The following is a 25325-nucleotide window of genomic DNA, read 5'->3' on the forward strand; positions in this document are numbered from 1 at the left end:
AGTCAACATTTATTTACTGGGACATAATCACGCTGCTTAAAAGTAACTATAAATTGTAATAGAAAATGTACTTTGTTAAAAATATGAGGTTTGCTGTGATCAGGTGTGGGATTGGGGTTACCTGGGTCCCGCTAATCCCTTTCCTCATCCTTCTGTAGACAAATCATTCATCCTCAAAATGCTTCAACATTCTGAACAGAGGGAAAGAAAAACATGTTTCTGTTTTCATGGAATTTTAATACAAAAACCTGATATAGAAAAAAAACAAAACATAAAAACTGATTTAAGTTAAAACCATTTGTTACAGATTTTCTCTCTACAGCAACAGAACAGAAATGGCTCCCAGTGCACCAAACCAAACATTCAGCACGGAAAACGACTTCTTCTTCTTCTTCTTCTTCTTTTCATCCACTGGTTTAAGGCAAACCCATGTCCTCCTGTGGTTTGAGTTTCCAGAGCGCGAGCAGCTCATGTCCGTCAAACAGTGAAAACATCTGCGCTGTTTGTTGAAAACGTTGAAAACTTTTGCTTATTTACATGCTGGTAAATATTTACATCTGCTCATTTATTTGCTTAGTGTTTCCTGAAATGATCCGGATTTATTCTGACTCTGTAAACAGTCATGACTGAAACCCTCAGGTTGTTTATTATTAATAATAATAATAATAATAATAATCTTTATTTTTTGTGTTCAATTTGTTTCCGGATCAACAGACCCGGCTCTCCTCTACATCCTGTTAAAACCTCCGCCGGGCCGGGCGCCTCGGTACGCGCTCCCGCCCGGACCTGCAGGGCCGTAGAACCCGCCCAGGAGGTCCACGCCCGGCTGCTGCAGGCCCCAGACCAGGGGGCTGGCCGTGGGAGCCAGCCCGCCGGGCCAGATGGGCGGGGGGCCCATGATGCCCCGCAGGGCCCCCAACGGGCGCAGGGCTCCCAGTAAGGGTCCGGTGTGGAAATGCTGGCCGTGGAACTGCGGTAGCTGGGGGGCTTGAAGCAGGCCGACGCTCCGCTGTGGCGGCTGGCCGAACAGAGCCGGACCCGGCTGGTTCTGATCTCGGTACATCAAGACGGGGATCCGGGACTCTGCACTGCTCTGGTGAGCCGCTTCGGCGCCGACGGGTGGCTGCTGGTTGGACTGGGAGGACCTGCAGGAGAAAACATGACCAGGTAAAACCAGGAAATTTATTCTGAGAAATAAAAACTGTTATTGATTTATTGATTAATAACTGGACAGCAAAAGCTGCTTAATAGATTTTTATAGAATGTGAACCAGGTGAAGCTAAAACTCTGCAGTGTGAGGATTTCTGGGTGAATATTTACAGACAGATTATTTTTATCTTAAGTGCAAAATGTTACATTATATTTTTTGCAGTGTCGGCTTAAACTGATCTGTTGTTCTATAATCAAATTAACTTTTTTGATTCAGAAAACTCCAGTTAATTAATTTGTTAAATGAGTTAATTATTTCAAAAATCAATTCATCTATTAATCATTTTAGCCATAGTTGATTTGTTTTTTTTATTTTGGATATTTAAAATGTCTTACCGTTCCAGTTTTAACTTTTTAAAATAAATTTATCAATCAGAGGGAAACCGTCAGCATCTCTCCTGACTTCCTTTGTTGTTGCCACGTTTAGGTCTGACCTCTGACCTTTTTACTTCATCTTTGTTTACGTCTGTCTAACTATAGAATCTAACCCTGTGACCTCTGACCCCATCCGACCTGGATAGGAACCTTGAACTGACCTGGAGACGTCGCCCTCTTCAGGAGAGCCTGATGATCGGTCGGGTTCTTGTCGTCGGTCCGGTTCTTGGTCGAAGTCCGGCCCATTTGGGTCAGCTGACCGAGCAGCTGCGCTCTGATTGGACAGTTCTGGGCGGTTCTGGGCCGAGTGTCCCTCTGTGGGAGTGGGCCGCCCTCTGTCCTCCGACCTCTCGCCCTCCCACGTCTCCAGCTGCAGACCGGAGTGAATCAAGTCCAGCGTCGCCGTCACAGCCTTCCTGCCGGGCGTGAACCGGACCGACTCTGGCGGTGCCGCCCGGTCCGTGGGCGGTGTGAGGTGACCGCCCTCCACAGCAGCGGCAGGAAGGGCAGCGTCGCTTGACTCCACCTGCAGCTCCAGCAGCTGCTGCTGCATCCGCAGCTGCTGCAGCTGCTTCAGGCGCTCCGCCCGCATCTCCTTGATGGCCTGCTGCAGCACCTCCATGTCTCTGCTGGTCGTCACGGAAACACGCTCGCTGCCAGCGTCCGGAGCCAACTGGTTGGGGGCGAGGGGCCAGGCGGGCAGAACGCCGGGAGTCTGGTTGCTATTGGCAACGGGGTGGAGGCGATCGGCGGCGGTGGACGGAGACTGTTGGCCGAGACCTGAAGATGGAGCAGAACAGTGAAGGTCAGGAGCGATGCTAAAATTAGTGTCAAACTGAAGGTCCGGGGGCCAAATCCGGTCCGCCGGAGCTTCTCTAGACTTCAGAGGGACGCAGAAATAAATCAATTAATCACATGATAAATCAAAACGAGTCCAATAATCTCTATTTTGATTATTTATTGTTTTTTTCTTTTCTCTCTTTCCACCATAAACTGGATGGTAAAAGTTTTCACTTTGGTGTTTTGGTCTCAATTAGCTCATATTTTGAAGGACAATTTTATTTACAGAGATTTCACAACTTGCATCATTTGTCGTTTCTGCTTGTTTATTTATTTTGGATATTTAAATTGTCTTCCAGTTTTAGTGTTAAATGTTCATAAGAATTTGAAGTTTATTGATCAGTCAAATCAGTTTTTTTATCTGTTTACTGCAACACAACATCAATCAGTCCCTCCACTTTTTTGCAATTCTATGATTGTCAAAATTCACGCAAAATCAACAGATCCTTGCATTTCCCCCCCCTATACATAATGATGAGTTAATTGCAAATTGCGCAAAAATGATAAAAAACAATGCAATTATGGGATGCTAACTCCAACCTGCAGGTGGCAGTATTTCTTCTACTCTTGTGCCTCAGTCTGGTATCAAGTTTTACTCCATAATCAATGTGATTTAAACAGATATTTATTAACCGGCACAACCAGAATGTTTTAAGAACATTTGGGATGCTAATGTGGCCCAAAATAAAAATGAGTTTGACATCCCTGCTTTAAAGTGAGATAAATATTTACATAGTTCTCTAATACCTGACAAACTGTGTTTCCATTATACATGTGCGCAAAACTTTGTTGATTCTCCACTAATGTCACAATGTGAACAAGCTTGTTTGCGTCATAAGTCATTAAGAAACATGTTGGAGTTCTCATAAAATTTCAACTTTAGTCTTGTTATGATTTTATTCTCAATTAAAAAAAATAAATATAATACTCCGTCGTAGAGTTGATCTGAATTCAAAGTCCAAATAAATAAAAGCTGTTAAACAAGATGGCTGCTCTGACATCACTGAACTACGGAAATCCAAGGAGCGCAAAAATCCAGATTTTCCTCAAATTAAACCTTCCAAAACCAAAAATTCCATTCATTGATAAAGGTGATTTATACCCATGTCAAAGCGTGGCTGAAATAAAGTTCTAGGTTGAGGAGGCCAGGTTTGGAGCAGCAGGAACCGACCTTTGGGAGCGAGAAGATCCTCCAGGAACAACTGCTTGTCCTTGACGCTGAGACAGCCAACCAGCCGGCTGAAGCTGCGCTCGATTTCCTCCATCGCGGCCACGATGATCCCCCCGTTGGAGTAGACAGGAAACTTATCGAAGGAGTGCTCTGAGTTTAGAAATGAAATTTTAAAAAAATCACTGACATTTGATACCTGAGGTTTGGAGAAAATCTGGCTTCTGTGAAACCTCCAGAAATCTAAAATCTGATGGTGCTCAGTCGCATTCGTAGGCATCTGGGCAAATAATCAAAACATTTCTCAAAAGTTCTCAAACGTGCAGCTTGGTTAAAGTTTTCTCCACCAAATCATCAGTTATTTGCTTTGTGAATCAGGTCATCTGGACAGAGAAGAATATGCACCAAACTTGGGAATAAGTTACACATCCATTCACACAAAACTCATTTTCTTATCTTCAATTATATGACACCATTTATCATTTTTAAATCAAGTTTAAATTCAAATTATATTTGCCCTGTAAATACTACAACCCTTGAGCACCTATTTAATTCTGACATAATTTACATGTTTGTTTTATTTTGTTCCTAGGTTTCCTGTTTTCAATAATGTTATTGGAGAAAAATACCAATAACGTGGAGTTGCTGTTCATAAAAATAATAACATAAATACCTAACTACCTGAAAAATTTGTAACAGTAAAGTTTCAACACAGAACGAGGGACACCAAGTTAACTAAACCTTTTCAAAGTTAGCTAAAGCGCTAAATTAGCTCCCCTACTAGCGCATTAGCTGAAGACTGCTGGATATAAAGCAACTTTAATGATATGAAATCTTCACTGAAACAGCAAAACAGTCAGTTGAAGCTGATTAATGCTCTACTGTGTTTTTTAAAACCATTTTACTTCATTTATAACTCCAGAAAAACATGTAATAATGTTTTAAAAATCAAAAAAGTTGTGTATTTTTGCTACAGTAAAAATACAGTAGTGAGAGCGGCTGCCGTACCGGTGAGGTAGACCGTGTGTCGGAACTGCGTGTATCGGGCCTGGAGCTCGGTGAGGCAGTCGAGGTCCGGCGACTGATGGTTTGTCATGTCACAGTGATGATACGGCAGGAACTCTACGATCTGCCGCTTCTGGTACGCCGAGAGCAGATCCAGCAGGTTGGCTGCGTCCCTCCGGAACCTGAACAGACAAACATCAAAACTTGGGGGAAAAGCAGCTGCACCATCTCCACACATGACCTTAGGGTCATCGAATCTGAAATCTTTCAGCAGAAGCAGAGCAACACAAGTTTTTTTTCCTCACTTTGCATTTTAACTGCTTCTATAAACAACCCAAGCGCAATAAATTAATGTTTTTGGTGTGTGGAAAGTGAGCTGTTTCAAAAATCTCTTGAATGTTAAGTCACAAACCGCTGAGCTGTTACCAAGCAACCACAGCAGAATTCCGCCTGTTACCAAGCAACCACAGAGTTCTGCCTATTACCTAGCAACCCCAGCAGCGTTCCAGCACTTTAATGAGATGGTTTTATCTCTTTATGTGCTGCACAACGGCTGCTGGAAAAGACAAGTGTTTTCCTGTTGACTTAAGATCCCGAAACGACTTACTACATTTTAGTTGGCTATGCAGGAAGCTCTACGGTTGTATAATTGCACATCTGTCTGCAGTCATTTTCACATATGAGTATAAACATTGAGTTGGGGGTGTGGGCAGCAGCAGTTTATTTGGATGCCCTAAAAGAAAGCTGAGCAGACTAACATCTCACTGTCTAGGAATAATTTTGTGCAAAGAAATATAGTGCAGCTATTTTGTATAACTCAAAGATTGATGCTAACCTGTTCAAGGAAGCCTAATAGGTCTCCTTTAAAGGTTGGAGTCAATGAATCTGTGTTTGAGGCGTCGTTCTGAAAGCTACACCTTAAATTATATTGTGTACCTGGCTTGCTCTTTCAGCTTTTTGTGGGTTTTGCAGTGGATCTTCCACCTCCAGAGACTTTCTGGGGAGCTGTGCTTCTCCAGGAGCATCAGGAGAGCAGCCAGTCGACCTGCAGTAAAACACATCATAGCTCATTATGGCACATGGAAAAGCAACAAAAACAAAACTGATTCTGATTCTCTACGTACTGTGAGGGATGACGTCCGGGTTGAGGACCAGCTCGTCGGAGACGATGCAGCCTCCGGAGACAAACAGCTCGATGCAGCTGCTGTTCTTGATGTCGTCCAGCGAGTCGATGCCCACAAACACCACAGAGGAGTGTCGCTTTAAGGACATGAGGCCTGGAATCTGACATGGGCAACAGGCATGGTTACTTCACTGTTTACATCAGCTGGACATGGAAACTACAGCTCTACTAGAGTTAGTAGACATGATTAGCTGCTTACTAGCTAGCATTTTAGTAGATGTGAGAAGCAGCATCGGTAGTTGCGTGAGTAGCTGCAGCCAGCTAGTTGCTTCTACTCACATCTACCTCTAGCTAGAAAACTGCATGCTACTCTATTTTCGTTTATTTTACAAAGAAGGAAGTTGTGCACAGTGTCTTCAGCGGTTTTGTGTTGATTCCTTCACTGGTTCTTGGAGCAGCGCCCCCCCCAGGCGAGAAGGGGAACAGTTTTTTCAAGTAGTTTGGTTGGTTTGACTCAGTGAGGTGTGAAATCGCACCAACTGAAAATGTAACAAATGTTGCAGTTTTGGTTCCTAATTGAACTGAATCTACTGGACTGTCAGGTGTGAAAACAGCCTGAATTTCACTGCAGTGCGTTTTTCAGCATCAAGCAGGTCCATTAAGGTACCCGATGAACGTGTCCAGCGATGTCCTGGTTCTTGATGATGACCAGCAGGCCGTTCTCAGTGTTGTCCTGGTGCAGGAAGTCAGCTGGACTCTGATGCACGTTGCCCAGGCTCACCAGATATTCCTGCAGGTCAAACAACGCATAAACCACGTGTGTCAAACTCGAGGCCAGAGGGCTGAATCCGGCCCGCGACTGCCTTTGGTGTGGCCCTTTAAATATCACCTTCAAGATAAAGATTGTGTGCTTAAATATTTAATTAAAGCAATTTTTATCTGTATTTGCGAAAATATGTTCAAACTGAAGAACTTACTAAATGCAGAGTCAGCTATTTGTTAATGTATTAACTAGAGACGCACCGATTCGATATAATATTTGTATCAGTTTTTGTCAGTTTCAGTTTATTTTTCATTGGTTGTTATACTCCTCATTTTACTGACTGAATAATTTAAAGTTCTTTTTACATGTCAGACCAAGATTATGAAGCTGTTTGTTGTTTCTGTTTGTTTATGTATTTTCTATATTTAAAATGTCTTCCAGGTCCAGTGTTTTGTTAGAATTTAAAGTTTATGGACCTTTGAGAATGTGTTACCATTATATTACTAGAAAATTATCTCAAAACAACAATATTATCGTTTATCATAATAACTTCTGGGGCAGTTTGTTGTCCAGCAGAATTTGGCGGGCCTCCCAGCTTACCTTGACCTCCTTGCAGACCGGGTCGTCCGGTTCTGGGCAGTGGACGTAGAACTGCGGCGTCTTCCTCTTGATGTCCTTCAGGATCTCCGCCAGGTTGTGTAAGACGTTCGGCTCCAGCCGGTCGATCACAGAGCTGATGTGTGTAGTCGATGGGACGGGTGCCGCGCCTGGCTCCAGAACCGAGGCGGAGGCGGGGTTCGGACTGGCGACCTGTGGATGCTGGGTTTCAGAACCAGATCCAAGTTCTGACATGGTTATGGTGCGGTCCGCGCCCGTCAGAGTCTCTCCGCCTTCCTCTGCAGGTGAGCAGAGCACAGTCCGAACCGCAGCGCCGTGCTGAGGCTGAGCCGCGCGGCCCCAGGCGGACCCAGAACCAGAGGTTGGGTCACAGTCAGAGAACTGTTCGGTAGCGGCGGTCCGACCCGCTGAAGTCTTCCCTGCTCTGACGCTGGCCACAAAGTCGCTGACAGTGTTGGCCAGTGCGGCGTCGACAGGAATCCCGACAGCCGCCGCCGGGGCGCCGCGGTCCTTGCTTGCCGCCGCCAGGGCGCCGCGGTCCTTGCTCGCCGCCGCCGGGGCGCCGCGGTCCTCGCTCGCCGCCAGCAGGCTGACGATGCTGTTGTGCAGCGAGCCGACGTAGTCGGCGACCGGAGGGCAGGGGTTGTAGAAGGAGACGTAGGGCGAAAATTGTGGCAGCAATGCGTACGGCGGCAGCGGCGCCGGCGGCAGCGGGGGGAGGCTGTAGTTGACGCCTTCATCCTGCAAGAGGAGATGCAGGTCCGAGGAAAACTCCATCAGGTTTTTGTCCACGACGCTGTCCAGGTCTCTGACAGGATGGCCAAACGAGCCGCTGTCGGGTTCCTTCGGTTCTGATTGGTTCTGCTCAGCGACCTCCTCATATCCCTCCTCTAGATGAACTTCTTCTTCTTCTGCTGCTGCAACCTTTACTTTCACCAGTGTCTCTGCCTCTCCTTCCGATTCCTCCATTCGTTGAGATTTGGACGGGGAAGATCTTATCCTCCACGGCAGAACCGAGAACGGATCCATCTCTGCAGGAACCGATGCTGGCTCTGTTTTAACTTCCTTCTGCTGGACCTTCAGCTCAGTTTTACTCGACTCTCCTGAAGGCAAGTTTACAATTAGTGACATCACTTAAAAAAAGTACCCACACCAACGAAAACAAACTTAAGTTAATTTTATGAGACAGAACAACACAAAGTGAAGGGAAATTGCACATCGTTTTGTTTTCTCTCTGTTAAAAATAGTCCACAAACTGTCACCATTGCTACTTCCAACTCGGCCATGTTTGTTTATGCCGAACCAACATTTGATCTTGAGAGATTTTGCGAGATTTCCCGTCTGACTTTTAAATGTTGGTGAGTGAAATCGGTTCGGTGTGTGGCTCCACAAAACACTGCAAAATCACAAAATTTTACCAAGCATTTTTGATCCAGTCTCAAGTGCAAATATCTTAGTTTTGTCTTATTTCAAGTGTACTAACTTTCAAGTAACTTTTCAGCAAAAATATAGGAGCTTGTTTTGAGTAAATAATTCCTTAATATGGATTTTAAAAATTCTAGTTCCAGTTAATACATGTTGAAATAAGTAAAATAATCTGCCAATTGTACCAGTAATTAAAAAAAAATCAATAGTAAGGAATTATTGCCATATGCTAAGCTCCTACATCTTGTTGAAAAGTTATTTGAAAGTTAGTTTTGTCTTATTTTAAGTGTACTAAGATATTTGCACTAGAAATTAGACAAAAAATGCTTGGTAAAATGTTGTGTTTTTGCAGTGTAAAAGTCATGTTTTTGGATTCTGGGAGGAATAAATCCATAACAATGTATATTGCAAAAAACTTGTGATCAGTATCAATAGAAAATACAACCAATATTTTCTATATTGGTCGCATTGGTGAACTGGAGTTCCACTGAACCCCAATCCAATCAGTAGATTGGAGTCCAGTGGAAATATTTAATAATTTCCACTGGACTCCTATCCAGAACCTCACGGCATTCTGGGAGATGTAGGCAGAGGAAAGGCTTTAGCGAGGTTGGTGGAATCTACCAACTCAGTAGCTCGGTCAGTAGTTTGCTGTATTTCAGATATATAAAACAAAAAACTAATCAATAATTATTGATATTGACCGATTCAAGTTCAAAATTACTTTCTTGATCCCAATGAATTAAATGAGATACTTATATCCTCCCGACCCTAAAATAAACTGCTCCACTGTGAAGGTCAAAGGTCAAGTTAAATAATGTATTTCCCAATGGTAACAGAACGATTCTGTTCTGGAGGTTCTGAACGGGTTAAAGATAGATCAGCAGCTGAGCTGAGTTCAGGTTGCAGAATGTTACCTGGAAACTCCTTGGGGGAAACCTGCAGCTCGTTAGGCGGCTTCACTTCGTTAGCGGGCAGACACCGCTGGGAGGGCGGCAGCTTGGTCTCAGGTGACGGTGAGCGGGCGGGAGAAGGGCGGGGGCTGGGCAGCGGCGAGGGGCAGGTGAGCGGAGACGAGGGTGGGCTGGGGTCCGGGGACGGGCACTGGGATGGCGACGGCGACGGACTGGGGTCGGGGGAGGGGCACTGGGACGGCGAGGGAGGCGGGCTGGGGATGGGCGACGAGCACTGGAAGGGGGAGGGAGGAGGTGTGGCCTCGGGGGACAGGTAGGACGGAGGGGGGCTCCGCTCCGGAGACGGGGCGGGGCTCCTTCTGGGCAACTTGGTCGTCACGGTGACGCCGGTGGCCAAGTCGCGGTGCTGGAAACGCGGGTCCTGCGGGAGGCTCCTGTCCCGCTGTGAGTATCGCTCCGAAGAGAGACCTGCAGGGAGAAACCAGACTAAACGTTTCTGCTGCTTCACATCGCAGTCTGCATCCTAACAACAACGTTTCTGCTGCTTCACATCACAATTTCTCTCTCTTTTGAGAGATAAACAATAAGACCAGATTCAAAATGTTAAAATTTTTGAGTCTGGTGGTTTGGTCTCAATTAGCCCTTATTTTGAAGGAGAATTTAGTTTACAGAGATTTCACAATTCATTTTCTTTGTTGTTTCTGTTGTTTTTGTTTAATTTTGGATATTTAAAATGTCTTCCATCTGCAGTGTTAAATATTCATTACAATTTAAAGTTTACTGATTTTTGTAAATGAGTTCCCTGTATTGTTATGTAATTAGTATGTTACTTGAAAATGGTCTCAAAACAATATTATCGTTTATTGCAATAACGTCTGGGACAATTTATCGTCCAGCTAAATTTTATACTATGACAGGCCTACTGATGTGTTTATTTTTTTATTTAGATGTTGATGATAAGTACAGAAAAAAACATAATAATCATAAAAGCAACAAAGATGGCAATATTGATAATAATAATAATATTATTAATAAAGTAATAGTCAGTGCAAACAGCCTTTGTCTTATTTGGGACCTGTAAAGTAAACTGCAAAAATACAAAATCTTAAAAAGTGTTTTTGGTCTAATTTCTCCTGCAAATATTTTAGTACACTTGAAATAAGATAAAACTAATTTACTAGTCTTTTTGCAAGGAATATGAGCTTATTGTAAGTCAATAATTCTTTAATATTGATTAAAAAGTTGTAGTTCAGATTGCAAAACTTATAACAAGACATTTTCCCATGTAATAAGTGAAACAATTTGCCGATATTAATCAATATTAAGGAATTATTGACTTTAAACAAGCTCCTATTTCTTGTTGAAAAGTTACTTGTAAGTTAGTTTAGTTTTATTTTAAGAGTACCAATGTATTTGCGGTAGAAATTAGACCAGAAACACTTAAGATTTTGTGTTTTTGCTGTGTGGATGAGGAGAAACGACTCGTTAGTCCTGAATCAGAGGAAACCCCCGGTGGGCCGAGGCGCTGATCTGCAGCAGATGTTCAGCAAACCGACCTGTGATGGGGATCAGGACCCACGGGATCTCCCACTCCTCCTCCTGCTCTTCATTAGCCGGCACTTTCCTCCCCAGCCTTCCTCCTCCTCTTCCTCCGTGGTAGTTCGGCTCCCCGCTGTGCGAACCGGGACTGAAGCCCTCCAGGCTGCTGACGCTGCCTGCCGTCTGCTCCTGCACACACCCACACACACACACACACACACACACACACACACACACACACACACACACACACACACACACACACACACACACACACACATTGTTTTCTGTCATCATTCAAACCTTTGAGTAACAGAGATTATCAAAGAGTTCAAGTCTAAAAATAATCCCCTCAATTAAACTGAGTCCAACTTCTTTTTGTTGCAATATGAAGAATATTTTCTGTGCAATACTAATAAAATTCAAAGCAGGAAATATCTGGTCATTCCAACCAAATCCTGAGCAGAGTGACGTCAGTCAGAGGCTTCTTCAGACTCATTGTAATACAGACCGCTACAGGAGATGTTTCCTGCCAACCTCCATCACCATCTCTGAAGAATTTGAATTAATATGAGTAACAAGAACATTTAATTTTCCTTTGGGACCAATAAAGTAGATTTGAATTTGAACTGAATCACTGCTGGGAAGAAAACTTTATTATCTGTGTGAGCAAAAACTCAACTGAACTTCACTGATTTATTTCATAACTCGAATCAAATTGGAACGTATCAATAATTAAAACCGAATCTTTTTAAAAGACTGAACTGAACTCACATCACACTGCAAAAACACAAAATTGTACCATGTATTTAGTTTGGTCTAGTTCAGTGAAAATATCTTAGTACACTTTAACTAAACCACAACTAACTTACAAGTAACTTTTCTGCAAGATGTAAGAGCTTGACTTAAGTAAAATGTTCATTAATGTTAACAAAAAGAACTGGTTCCACTGGCAAATTATTTCACTTCTAACATTTCAAAATAATCTGAAAATGTTTTTCTGTTGTATTCATTTTTTCATACTGAACCAAAACTTTTCGAGTCCAAGACTGTTGTCTCCTTCAGTGGTTCTTGGTGCAGCGCCCCCCACAGGCGAGGAGTTGAACAGGTTGCTCAAAGGGTTTGGTTGGCTTGACCTTTGCATTAATAAGAACCCCCCCCCCCCCCCCCTCCCCCCCCCCCACCCCGCTCCCGCTAGATTGTTTGGGATTGAAGCCCAGTTAGCTTAGCTTAGCTTACATCACAGCTGGGCTCTTTTTTTCAAACAAATCCAGATTGTATTCTGTTTTTAGTCACAGATTTCTGCCGGAATATTTCATTTCTGAAACCATAAATGATAATGTTTTACCTCCAGCTCCTCCTGCTTCCTCAGGTCGATGTCACAGTTAGTGGGCAGGCCCAGCTTCATGGCCAGCCGACCGAAAGGACTCGACTCCTTCAGTCCGTCCTCTATCGCCTCAGAGGGACTCTGATTAGCAGCATTAACGAGTCCTGCCGTGAAAATGCATTAAAATACTGTCAACATCGCCGTACCAGGTCGATATCATGCCCTAAATATCAGCTTTTCATTAATCCAGATGCTTTCAGATAAGAAAAACAAAGTCACTGAACACAGACAAGAAATAAAAGGTTCTGTCACCTTTCAGCTGTCTGAGAAATTTAACAGTTACTTCAGATCTGTCTTCCCTCAGATCCACGTCCTTCAAACCCAACGAGGTGATTATAGATGCAACAGAGGTTTTGTTTCCTCCAACTGAAAGAAAAAATGGGCAGAAAACAAATAAATACAGAAAACAATAAATAAACTGTCAGAGGATGATTAGATCGTCATAAAAACAAAAAGTATTAAAATTACTAACTTTATTTTAGTTTTAGGAACAATTTCCTGTATTATAGCTGAAAAGCACTAAGTTGGTCTAAAACTGATTAAGCTGCAGGTGACATAATTAGAGCATCCACTAATGATTACTCTAGTAATCAATCAGTAATGATTAATCAGGTAAAAAAATTAAAATCTGGCACATTCTGCAGATTTCTCATTTAACAACTAGAGCTTATTTTATTTAAAATCAAAAATGCATAAAAAGACGCATATAAACAAAAAATAATTTTAATTATTTTATTACCTAAAATGCAATAATATTGCATAACACATCAAATCAGAGTTTATGTGCTGCAGAAGAAAAAGCTGTAAGATTCATGAACAGAAACTGTAAGTTCGGTTGACCTGGAATCCTGTCAGCTCTTCCTGTTTCAAGAGACGCCTTGAAGTATTTTAGCGCCCTCTCCGCCGTCTTCTGATCCATCTTCCTCTTCGAAGCTTTCAAACCATCGCCATCCTCCCTCCTCACTTCCGCCTCTGCGTTTTTCTTACAAGTCAGAATCTGGTCCAACAGCTGCTGCACCTGTTCAATAATCAGACAAAAAAAAAAACTCAAACATTTTTCCTAAAAGAAAATTCAAACATTTTCAAGGTAAGTTTTCAAACTTTTCCAGCACCACACTTTGGAGAACTGTTACTAGCGTTTTCCAAATTTAGGCTTTTAAGCAAACGTTAGAAACTTTATTACAAAACTGTGCAGTTTGAATATCAATCAACGTCAAGGACTTTATACAGAAATCAAGCACTATCCAAACCTCAAAAACAGCTAAATGAAATTCAAGACTTTCAAGGATTTCAAGAACCTGTACAAACCCTGAAAGTAACCAATCCCAGAGATGATGTTGTTATATGTATATGTATCTCACTGTTATACATAGTCTGACCCAGGAGTGATCCGTGCCACTGAACCACCATCTTGGTAGGCAAGCGCAGTGCAAAGAATAGATGAACAATGGCTTCCAGACCAACAAAAAGAAAGTAGAGTATTCAAAACCAGTAACCGAGTATTAGTTGTAATGTACTTCTATTTTTTTATTAAGTATATAGGAACAAGGCGGGAGCTAGTTCTAAGCTTGTGGCTTGTTTATAGTTGTCATAGCAACTGGCATTGCAGTTAGATACAAATACCTACCAAGATGGCTGTCTTCATACATAGCTGCTACAAAGTCCCTGCAAGTGTGACATCACATGAGACCTATGCCTTTTTTAAATGTCTGACGGTTATTTCACCTTATGAGCGTTGTGTCCCGCCACGTCAGTTGGGCCTCTGTTGTTCCTGGGCGTTTTCTCCGGCGGTGGCTCGGGTCCGAGGAGCGCCTCTACCGCCTGCCTGGCGCGCGCTGCAGACAGCATGTAGGCGGCGGGGTTGGCCAGGTAGGAGCGCAGGTAGCTGTCCGTGTTGGGCCGTTGGTAGGGCGGGCAGGGCTTGGTCTCCTCGTCCAGAACAGAGTCGTACTCGGTCATGGGGCACGGCTGGACCTGCAAACACATCCAGTTTCAGAAACGTGTCTAAAAACGAGCGGCTAAGAGGCTTTTCCTATTAAGAGACGAAGGAGCGTACGCTGCCGGCGGTCACGCCGCTGAGGTATTCGCGCGTCTGCAGCTCCACACCAGCAGAGAGGTTGGCCGGCGGGTTGGCTCGGGTTTTCACCAGGGAGTGGTGCAGAGCTGGCAGGAAGTCGGAGAGGCGCGGCATCGGCGAGGCAGAGGACGGTAAACTGTCCTGGGAGGAGGAACACCGTGACGCTGCAGGAAAAGAGAGTTACAAAGAAACATTTTGCTTTTGTATTCACAGTATTCAAACAATTCATCAACTTAATTATCAATTAATGGTTTATTTGATTAAAATTAGCTGCATTCAATTAGCTAGTAATGTTCGCTTAGATGCTCCTTCATCTAAGCGGACGTTAGATGACAGAACATCTAAGCTTCTTTCATCTAATGTTAAATGTCTGGTAGTTTGGCCTCCATCCAGCAGAGGGCGGTGCTGGTGATCCTGAAGCAGAGCCAGTTGACACAGAAACATAGATGGCACCAGGATCCAAGAGAAACAGTCCAAATAGACTGTAGTGTTGCATGAAGTATAAACACTAAACAACCTCCTTAAAGTTATCAGCTTAATGTCGCCCATTCAGCTGAGCTGCTTGATCTCTGTTCATGGGAATTAACTGTTTCATTTATTTTATTCTTTTCACCTTTCATTTCTCAGTTTTGTTAGATTTTATAAATATGTCTAAATTTGTTAATATGAGAAAGGCAGTTTTTTGTTTATTCAGTCATTATTCAATGTTAAGATTTAATTGTGTTTTTTTTTTTTTATTCAGCATATTATGAAAAAATTTGCAAGAAAACAGAAAGCTACATAGAAAATAAAAGATTAAATAATCCTGCCACGTCATAATCTAAGACCTGTAATAAGCAAATTTAAGGCCAACTTATTGTCTAATAAATGTAAGATTTTTTAAGGATGCGCTGACACTGTGTCTAACTCAGAGTTCTTCAGTACCAGGACACTGGACTTCTGCTTTCTTAAGGTTTCGTAAGAAGTCCAGCTGCCTGACAGTTTCCGTCTATTCACACAGATGGGAACTAAACATCTAAATCGTGCCTCTCATTATTTTTACTCACGGAATGTGGAAACGTCTCTGGGCTCCAGGAAAACAAACAAGGCCTGAAGGCTCTTCTTCCAGTTCTCTCCTCTCTCTGAAAGCACAGAAACCTTTATTAGCTCAATCCTAGCTAACATTTATTAGCTCAGTCTGCCATCAGTCGATGTTTGTTTTATGCAAAAACAGAAAAATATTCACGCCTGTTAAACTTTTTTCACATTTTAAGTGTCAAAACCAATATACACAAATCTAACTCCATCCATCTTCCCATTAATCCCTCTCCACAGCATGATGCTGCCACCACTATGTGTTCAGAAAACATGCAGCGACTCGTTCATATCTTACCCGTCGGTGTGGCCATCTGAACGCTGGACAGCAGGAAGAGGAAACCTTTATCTGTGAGCAGATTCACCAGAACCTAAAGAGAAATTTTTTTTTTGAATTTTGCTTTTTATTAAGAGCCAAAAGTGTTAAAATTACAAGAAATAAAAGTTTGAAATATGCCACTCTATAAAATCTATAAAAACATTGAATATTTTTCACTACATTCTAGTTTTTGAGTTTTACCCACCAGCTGTTTGGTCTCCAGCTCCCGCAGCAGCATCGTTACGTTAGTGGAGGACTGATTTCTGTCAATCACCTCCAGCAGGCTGCAGTAATAGCCGTCAATCACAACTACACACACACACACACACACACACACACACACACACACACATATTTAAAAACTCACCGTAAACAAGTACACACAAAAACAGAAATGAAGATTTAAACCCTCAGCAGCGGTTTGCTCACCTTCTTTGCTGCTGCGGTAGGTATTAAAGGAGAACACAGCAGAGGGAACCAGGTTGGTCACTTCATCCAACGTCACAACCGAGTCGACGTCCAACTTCTCGGGTCTGAAGGAGGAACAGTTCTTCAGAAATGAGCGTATTTAAATAAACTACTGCTGCACAATAACAAGAATTGTTGGACGATAAATTGTGTGACAAGTTATTGCAATAAACAATAATATTGTTATTATGAGACAAATTTCAACTAATATAAGAATAAAAATAATGGATTAATGCAGGTGTGCCCACTCAAAGATTAAAAATAAAACTTTTATTTCTAAAGAACTTTTACCAATGGAACGAGAAAACATTTTAAATATTCAGAAGAAACAAAAACCAATTGCCTTTCAAAAAATAATTTTCTGTCTAAGCTGAATGTCTAATCATTCAGCTTAGACAGAAAAAAATGGCAAAAGTGACAAGAAGTGCAAACTAACTACTTTGGGTGTTCAGCGTTTGCAGCGTTTCTCAAAATGGCGGCTTTTCAACATTATTAAAGGGCAGCGTCTCTAACGACTGTGCAAATTAAAATGAATGCACTCATTTTAATTTATTATAAAGTTCACATGTGACGTCACACTTCTGGGAACTTTGAAGCCGACAGCCATCTTGGTAGGTATCAGTGACTAACTGTCATGACAGTTGCTATGGAGTTGCTATGCCAACAATAAACAAACCACATTGATGTACATTTTTGTTGCACACTGGTCAAGAGTGTCAATATACTGTCTTTTTGTTGGACTCAAAGCCACTGGTCTCCTATGCTTTCCACTGCACTTGCCTACCAAGATGGCGGTTAAGTAGCAAGAATCACTTCCAGTTCAGACTTGTGGAAACTATGCATCAATTTATTGCTTATTGCGGCACGCTCAAAGGCACATCCTAAAAGAACGAGCAAAAAACAAACTAACTAACTAAATAAGGAATCAGAAAGTCTTTAGGTTTCTGATGCTGAGGGGAAAACTTGTTTCCCCTTTCCTGGTCAAAGGTCAGGGGGTGTTCTGTGTGGGACTCACAGCCTGAGGGGCAGAGAAGGAGTGGAGCTGGACTGGAGGGAGACCTGGAGCAGGACCCGCTCGTTTTTCACCAGATCTCCGGTCCACACGGTGAACTGAGCGCACCCTGCAGGGAAGGAAGGAGGAAACGCCGCGTGAGGTCGGGTTGAAGCTAAAGAACAGAAAACAGCTGAGCTGAGTTTACCTTTGCTGCTCTCCGAGAACTGACTGCTGGACCTGAAAAACAGACCACGACGTCACATCAGACTGAGATTTTTTAAAAATACAGCTAAAAATTATCTTTAGGATCATTAAGAATGAATGAACATACTTTATTAACTCCGAGGGGAGAAATTTACATTTCAGAACAGTCCAAGCAAAAAACCAACAACATAAGATTTGGGTAGACAGATGCCATGGGATGCGCTGGCCTTCAGTTAGATGTGTAAACACAATACTTGGCTAAAGTAAAATAAACACATAACTAAACTGCACCCAACGGATCTGTTATAAAATAATATATATATATATATATATATATATATATATAATATATAGATGCTCCTCCCATCATTTATCTGTTTCTGTAACAGTTTAAGGCTGCAGGCAATAATTATTTTAGTAATCAATTATTCTGATGATTAATCTGATAAAAGAAAAATGGTACCGCTTTACAATAAGGATCACCTAATAAATAGCTCGTATATGTTATTAATTCACCTCTAAGCGCTTTATAAATCATTAATAAATGTTTATTAAGCATTAATTAAGAGTTGAGGAGACAAAACTGTCACTTGAGGAGCTCTGGGAAGGAAATCGAAGATTTTTCATTTTAAATTGATTATTTTCATTACAGAAAGTTGAGTGGAGAGAAAAAGTGAGTCATGCACATATTTTTGTACAGTTTTGGTTTAATTATAGCTCAAACTGTTTTTTTGTCTTTCACCAAACAGCCTTTTTTAGACTCTATATTCTCCAGTTAACGATTAATCGATTACTAAATTAGTTGACGATTATCTCAATAATTGATTCATCACAATTAATCGTTTCAGTTTTATGGGTTAGAAGTGCTGAAAAACCTGATTTTAACCACGAATGAAGTGAAAACTGTACAGCGATCGATTCTCCACTTCAACATCCTGAAAAATCAGGACCAGAAACTCAAAAATCCCGTTTTTGTCCCCACTCTGTGAACACACCCCGTGTGAGTCAGTCGCATTTTTAAAACTGATCATGACAGATCTTCTGGTTTCAACCGGATCTGGGTACCTGACGGGCGCCACGGGTTTGACGGAGAGAGGCGCGTCTTTTCCTTTAAAGTGGAAGGAGACGACGGCGTACGGACACACCTGCCGCGGCCGCTCCCGCAGCTCATCAAACAAATACTCGTAGAAGTATTGCTGCGGTTGGAACAAGCGGAAACACACAAGGCGTTGAGATGAGACCACTGGCTGATGCTTGCAGCCAGGTACGAGCAGCTGAGCATTGTGGGAAGTCACCTGCGTGAGCTCGTAGGCGCGGAAGCAGCTGAGCGACGTGACCTTGCTGGCGTTCTTGGCGATGTGGCTGTCGAAGCGAGGCGTCGGGTCCTGGAGGATCTTCATGTTTTCGTAGATGCTCTTCACCTTTCCCTGAAACCCGAAGCAGACGCTGCACAACACTCAAAACTGAAACAAAATGGCACTGATGATGACGAGCATCACCTGGGAGCTGGCTTACCTTCATCACCTTGAGGATGAGGAGCTCCCCGGTCGTCCCAGGGGTCAAAGGTCTCGTCTGCAGCAGATCCGAAAACCTTGACAGATACACGCCTGCAACAACAAGCTCATTCTGAACACCACACAACCTCAAACTACCTGCTGGAAGTAAAAGAATGTCTATAAAACAGTTTATAGGAAGAAAAAAATATTTTCATCGCTCTGTCACCATATGTTTTAGGGATTAACCTAAAAACTAAGGTCAGCATTTATACCTATATATAAAAAACTAAAATAAAAAAATGCAATAAAATAAATTTTTAAACCACAAATAAGATATAAAATGTTTACAGATTTTTTTTTCTTTGCATATTGAGACTAGATAATTACATATTGGCTAATATTTAGTTATCATCAAGACTTATGCCCTAAGTCTTGATGTCCAGTGGGATGGACATTCAGATTTGAAAGAAATCCTGCAATTTAATGATAAGAAACATTTTTAAAATAACTAAAAATAGTTTCACTGGAAATATTTCCAAATTTATTAGGCCACCATAAACTTTAATGTATATTTTTGATGGAAAACAGACATTTTCTCCTCCCCATCTCTAGTTTCAGAGCAATGCTTGTCTTGTTTGATGCCTCTGATCAATATCACTGGTCAATAAGAAGCTAGTCAGTAACAAAAATCATTCAAATGACATAATCCCTATTTCTTTTTATTGGCTTAAACCCATAAATATATTATGTGAACATAATATATTTATTATGTTCATTCCACTTAATAAATACATGTGGAATGATTATTAATTAATAATCTTAATTATTAATTAAGATTAATAATAATCTTAATAGACTTAAGATTATTATTATTATTGTTTGCTTTATTTTATATATTTTATTTTCTTAAAATAAAGAATAATGTGTAAAAACGTAAGGCATATAAAATGGAGGATAAAATACATTTATACTTCTGCTCCCTCTTTTTCAAACAAATGGTTATCTAAATATAATATGTATATTGGTATTTAAATTGTAAACATGTTTGAATCAAATAAATAAAATAATAATCGATAAATTATTTATTAGACTAGGATAATTTCCATTGGATTAACTAATAAGGCGCGTTTAAACCTTCTTTCAGTGTTGCAGTTTTGCCGCCATCCAGCAGAGGGCGCCGCTGATCACCCAGTAGCGGAGCCAACTGATTCAAAAACAAAGATGGCGGCCGTGTCTCATAACGGTAAAGAGAAACGGTCCAAACAGAATCCAAGATGAGACGTAAAATTCACTTTATGCAGTTCTGTTTTGAAATATAAACACTCGACGAGCTCACTAAGTTTTGATCGTAAATAGCGCTGTTTCATGGCGGATAAGTCTCAACTTCTCAGCCAAAAATTACTGATGTGCCACAAAAACGATGGAAACGCAGAAAAAATGCAACATGATAGAAAATAGACGTGACGCCAATAAGGACGGTTTATTGTGAGGGCTGATTTTGAGTTAATGCACTTAATGGAGCAAAGTTTTAACATTCCCTCAAGAACCACAATCAGCTGTATGACAGTAAACTTTAGATAAATTAATGTCTCCTACCTTTACTCGGGTTTCCCAGCACCGTGTTTTTGCTCCGACCGACAGTTAGTCCCTTCTCACAAAGAACAGGCAGCTGCAAGAGTAAACAAAAAACAACTTAAAATTAAATAGACAATAGAAAAAGCTGAATTTGTTTTCTTTATTATGAAAACATCGCTGCTTAATTGTCCCACCTTGACTGAATTAGTCATCAGGAAGCAGTAGCTCTCCTCCAGCTCCTTATCCGTCCTTCCGTCTGCTTTCATCTCTCTCCGTTTTTCCACGAACTGAAACATAAACCATCGTTTTTCTCGGCAGGTAAAAACCAAGGAACTAATGCAACTGAGCACAAACTATTCTGAACTTTAACACGTTTATTTCTCTCCTTAAACATCCTCTACACTTATCAACGTAGATCTGGACAACATGGCTGAAAAACATCCCAGGATATAAGCATTTAATTTCAGTCCATATTGATAATTATTGATTTGGTTTTTTTTTGTCTTGCATATCTGAAATACTGCTATACTGGTGGAGCTATTCACAACATTTGGAATATATTAGCCAAATGTTATTAACCGTTCTTTGCTTTATGAATATTGTAATGACAACATATATGGTGCAGCTTTAATTTGGTATATTTTAGCCCTGTCTATCAAGTCACCAGAGTTGAAGTCCATCATGTGTTCCTGCTACTAACAATTCAACTGATGCTTTTGTTTCTGCAGCACCAGGTGGTTTTGTTTCAAGGCTTACATATGATCCGGAAATCACTGAAAATATTTGAACCAAAACATCTTTTTTTAAGCTGATAAGTAAAAAGAGACATTTTAATGTTTTCTAGTGAAACAAAAAGCAACAACAAGCTCGTTGCTCACTTCCTTCTCCAGCAGCTCACTGTGGACGAGCTGAGGGTTGCTGTAAGTGAAGCAACCTGAAGAGTTGCTGTCGATGTAGCCGGACGTCAGGATGGTCTTCATGTCCTCATACTCCCTGGACTCGGTGGAGACGAACTGGAACAGAGCTGAAGAAGAAGAAGAAACATTTATTATGTTATTGACTAAAATGCAACAACAGCATTCTTTAGTGAAAGCTGATCATTTGTGGCAAAGGACGCATCTGCAGCGATAAAATATTTCTACCATCATGAGAAAAACTCAGCTGTTTCTGCTGGGCTGAACATCAAAACAGTGCGAGGCTGATCTGTGGGTTACTTTTTGATTAACTGATTAATAATTAGATAGCAAAAGGTGATTAATTGGAGATTTTTTTTTTTTTTTACAGAATTTGAATCAGTTGAAGGTAAAACAGCCACTTGTGGAGTTTTGCGTAGAACATATTTACATTCAAAAACGGTTTATTTTGCTCTTAAATGGAAAATATATATATATATATATATATATATACATATATTTGATTGGTGGTATATTTATTTTTGCTTTATTATATTTGCTTATTTGTAGTGTGCCCGCTAAAGCCGATAGCAATAAAACTGGTCTGGCATAAAAAAAAAATAAAATAAGGAAAACAAGTTAGAAAATAAAAACAAATACAACATGAAATTAAATGATGCAACTAAAAAAAATATATAACTAAAACTTTAACAAGTAAAAACTGAAATTATATATAAAACCTGGTCTGGATTATTCTTTTGTCTTCCAATAAGACCATAAACATACATCACTGCAGATGAAAGACCAAAGTGAACCTTTCTGACTGTTCATAACTGTCTGACTTGAATAACAGATCACTTGTGAGGTAAACTGAAGACAAATGATAATGACTGAAAGTCATCAAATCTGGGAAACCTTGAAAAATAAGGAGCAGCTTTGATTTCTGAAATGCAAAAATCGCAAAGCAGACGCATGTATAATACCATCAGGCGGGTCGTAATATTAGTTTTTGTCTGAGTGCAAAATAATAATTTTTTTTTCTTCCTCAAGGTAAATAAAATTATCATGGCTTACATTGTTTATAGGAATTACTTTAAAAAATCATCAACAAAACTGGTTTCTCACATCCTTCCATGTGGATATAATCCATCTTCAGGCTAGCGTAATATTTATTAGCCTATTATCTATTATTACATCTGAGGTACACCAAAATAAAAATGAATTTGAGAAACTCTGTAATATTGTTCTGGTGTCATTAACTACTGCATCCATAACCGGACACTCGAGCCGCTAACTGCTATAATATTGTAAACATGGAGGCGGTTACTTCCCTTTAGCTAAAAACTACAATCTACACAAAGCCAAAAACAAGCTTTAGGGTAAAAATCAAAGTATATTTTAGTACCTACAACAGGAAAATAAGATACAGTTCTTAAATAATGAAATATTACCAAATGGTAAAACGTTTATAAGCTTGTAACTGAAGCGACTGACCGCTAGCTGTTAGCATTGAATTATTCCATTAGCCGCTAGTTTAACAACATTAGATCTCTGAACTGAACATAAAGATTGGAAACTAAACGTAATCTTTTTACATAAGAACAGAGTAACATAAATGACACTCATGGTGTCATGAGTGTTATTTATGGTGGATAAGCATCCAAATGCCTTGTTGCTAACTAAACTGGTAGGATAGATGGAAGTGTCCGAGAATGGATACATACTTGTCTGACAATTGAACTCTTATAGATTAAAACACCATTGATTTGGAGCACCATACCCTTTTTCTCTTTGGTTTTCCTCGGTATGTGGAACTTCTTGGGCTCACTCGGCATATGTCGCTGGTGGACCACTTGCGGTGCTGATTTCCTCCGCTCCACGATCTTCCCCGCGGCCGCAGGGCTCAGTCTGGCCGCGGCAGGGTAGCCTCCTCGACCAGGGGTCGAACAGAGCAGCTCGCAGTCCCGGTAGCTGAAGTCCGCGGCAGCCGACACTCTCCTCACAGGGCAAGCCTCTCTCCGGCTAAAGCCGTCCTCCATTGTGAGATTCTCCACTAGATCGACGCTCTCTCACTGCTGTTACCTCCAGAGCCCGCAGCGGAGGAAGGCAGCCCCGCACAAAACCCGCGCCATGCTTCCGCCACCGAGAACTGATCTTCTTCAGAGGTAAACCTGCGGCCAGTACAATAAAAACTGCTTTACTGCCACCTGCTGGACAAACGACTGTGCTGCAAGTTTGATCTCAGCGTACTTAATGAAAATAAAAACACAAAAATCAACTGATTTGAGCTTATAAATTGGTTCAAAAATGTTGAATATTTTTTTAAAAAATGTTTATATTCAGGATTTATCGTTTGAAAAATAATAAAATATCACCATGTATTTTATCCATTCTGATTCGTTTGAAAAATAATAAAATCTGACTATACATTTTATCCAAAGCACAAGGCAAAATTTTAGATATCTCCCTTTTTATTCTGACTTAAAATAACTTTAATCAAAGATACATTTTAAAAATGAGAGTTTCAGTGGCGCAGTTGGTAGCACTGTTGCCTTGCAGCAAGAAGGTCCTGGGTTCGATTCCCGGCTGGGGTCTTTCTGCATGGAGTTTGCATGTTCTCCCTGTGCATGCGTGGGTTCTCTCCGGGTACTCCGGCTTCCTCCCACAGTCCAAAAACATGACTGTCAGGTCAATTGGTCTATCTAAATTCTCCCTAGGTGTGAGTGTGTGTGTGCATAGTTGTTTGTCCTGTATGTCTCTGTGTTGCCCTGCGACAGACTGGCGACCTGTCCAGGGTGTACCCCGCCTCTCACCCGGAACGTAGCTGGAGATGGGCACCAGCAACCCTCCCGACCCCATTAGGGACAAGGGTGAACAGAAAATGGATGGATGGATGGATGGATGGATTTTTAGGATTAAGGAAGTTGCTAAATTCCTAAATCTAAATTTCTAAATTAACTAAATGACGTTTAATCTAGATTCCTTTGCTGTTCTGGATATCTTGAATTAACATGAGGTGCAGCTCTGGGATTTCTGATTGTTTCTCGGATCTTCACACTCTGAATCTGCTGGACGTCGACTCCTTGGTAGCCGATTAGATGTTTTCCTCTCTGGAGAATGATGGACTATAGATGATTGATCCAGTGCCAACAATACTGTTAGCTCTGATTTCTTCTCTCTCTAGATTTTAGTTCATCATTTTTTGTGTTGTTTGGAATATTGTTGTCTCTGGTTCTGGAGGGTGTCCAGTTGGAAAAATGTTTGATCTTAATGTCTTACTATCGTACAGTTTTTATGGTGCGTAACTATGTCAACAAGGTATTGTTTTTACAACTGGGATCAGGTGATTACCATTTGAAAAGCTCAAAGAGAACCTGAGCTCTGACCCCAAATCCCAGAAAAGCTAAAAAGGAGAGAAGAAGGAAGCTCAGACCATCTCTTCCACCCATCATAATGGACAACGATCAAATCCCCCACTCCAACATTTTTCTTACCATACAGCCAGACAGAGATTTAAAGAAAAGCAGAAAATGCAAAGGAGATGGATCAGCAGAACTGCTACCAACTGATGGTGTCATCCAGGAAATGTTACTGCCCAAATACTGAGCTGTTATTTGCCATGGAAATCATGAAACTGTTATGCAGTAACCAGGTCTTCAGTCAGAAGCTATATTACAAGATTTATTACAAGATTGACTGCTTTTTAAATTAAGTATTTTTTTCTTTATTTAATTTATTTGTTTATTCATTTAATTAAACTCATCTATGAAAATCAATTTATTTATCTAATTTTTTGTCATTTTGTTTTAAATATGACGGGTGTGTTCATCTATGTAATTTATCCGTTACAATTTTAACA

The 25325-nt window shown here is 41.0% G+C and overlaps 1 protein-coding gene across 1 annotated transcript; it reads right to left on the bottom strand.

The window, feature by feature from the left end:
• Positions 1–216: 216 nt before the first annotated feature.
• LOC114135734 (protein TASOR-like) lies at positions 217–23741 on the bottom strand. The gene is made up of 28 exons (XM_028003274.1): positions 23247–23741; positions 21452–21597; positions 20768–20860; positions 20595–20667; positions 19018–19109; positions 18798–18929; positions 18568–18698; positions 17504–17535; positions 17320–17425; positions 16266–16369; positions 16042–16145; positions 15816–15888; positions 15490–15564; positions 14423–14607; positions 14092–14340; positions 13207–13384; positions 12619–12732; positions 12328–12470; positions 10997–11168; positions 9444–9908; positions 7084–8204; positions 6388–6510; positions 5722–5881; positions 5534–5642; positions 4601–4779; positions 3596–3745; positions 1746–2364; positions 217–1145 (listed from the first exon to the last, which is right to left on the bottom strand). The coding sequence occupies exons 1-28, from the start codon at positions 23503–23505 to the stop codon at positions 728–730; spliced, it is 5805 nt and encodes a 1934-aa protein (XP_027859075.1). The 5' UTR covers positions 23506–23741; the 3' UTR covers positions 217–727.
• Positions 23742–25325: the final 1584 nt, after the last annotated feature.

Source organism: Xiphophorus couchianus, chromosome 20 (genome assembly GCF_001444195.1).
Source record: "Xiphophorus couchianus chromosome 20, X_couchianus-1.0, whole genome shotgun sequence".
In the NCBI taxonomy this organism is placed as follows: Eukaryota; Metazoa; Chordata; class Actinopteri; order Cyprinodontiformes; family Poeciliidae; genus Xiphophorus; species Xiphophorus couchianus.

Coding starts and splice junctions, on each gene's coding strand:
- LOC114135734 (XM_028003274.1), bottom strand. CDS start 23,505: ATGGAGGACGGCTTTAGCCGGAGAGAGGCTTGCCCTGTGAGGAGAGTG. Junction 21,598..23,246: donor GAAAACCAAAGAGAAAAAGG/GTATGGTGCTCC, acceptor CTTCTTCTTCAG/CTCTGTTCCAGTTCGTCTCC. Junction 5,643..5,721: donor CCCGGACGTCATCCCTCACA/GTACGTAGAGAA, acceptor GTTTTACTGCAG/GTCGACTGGCTGCTCTCCTG.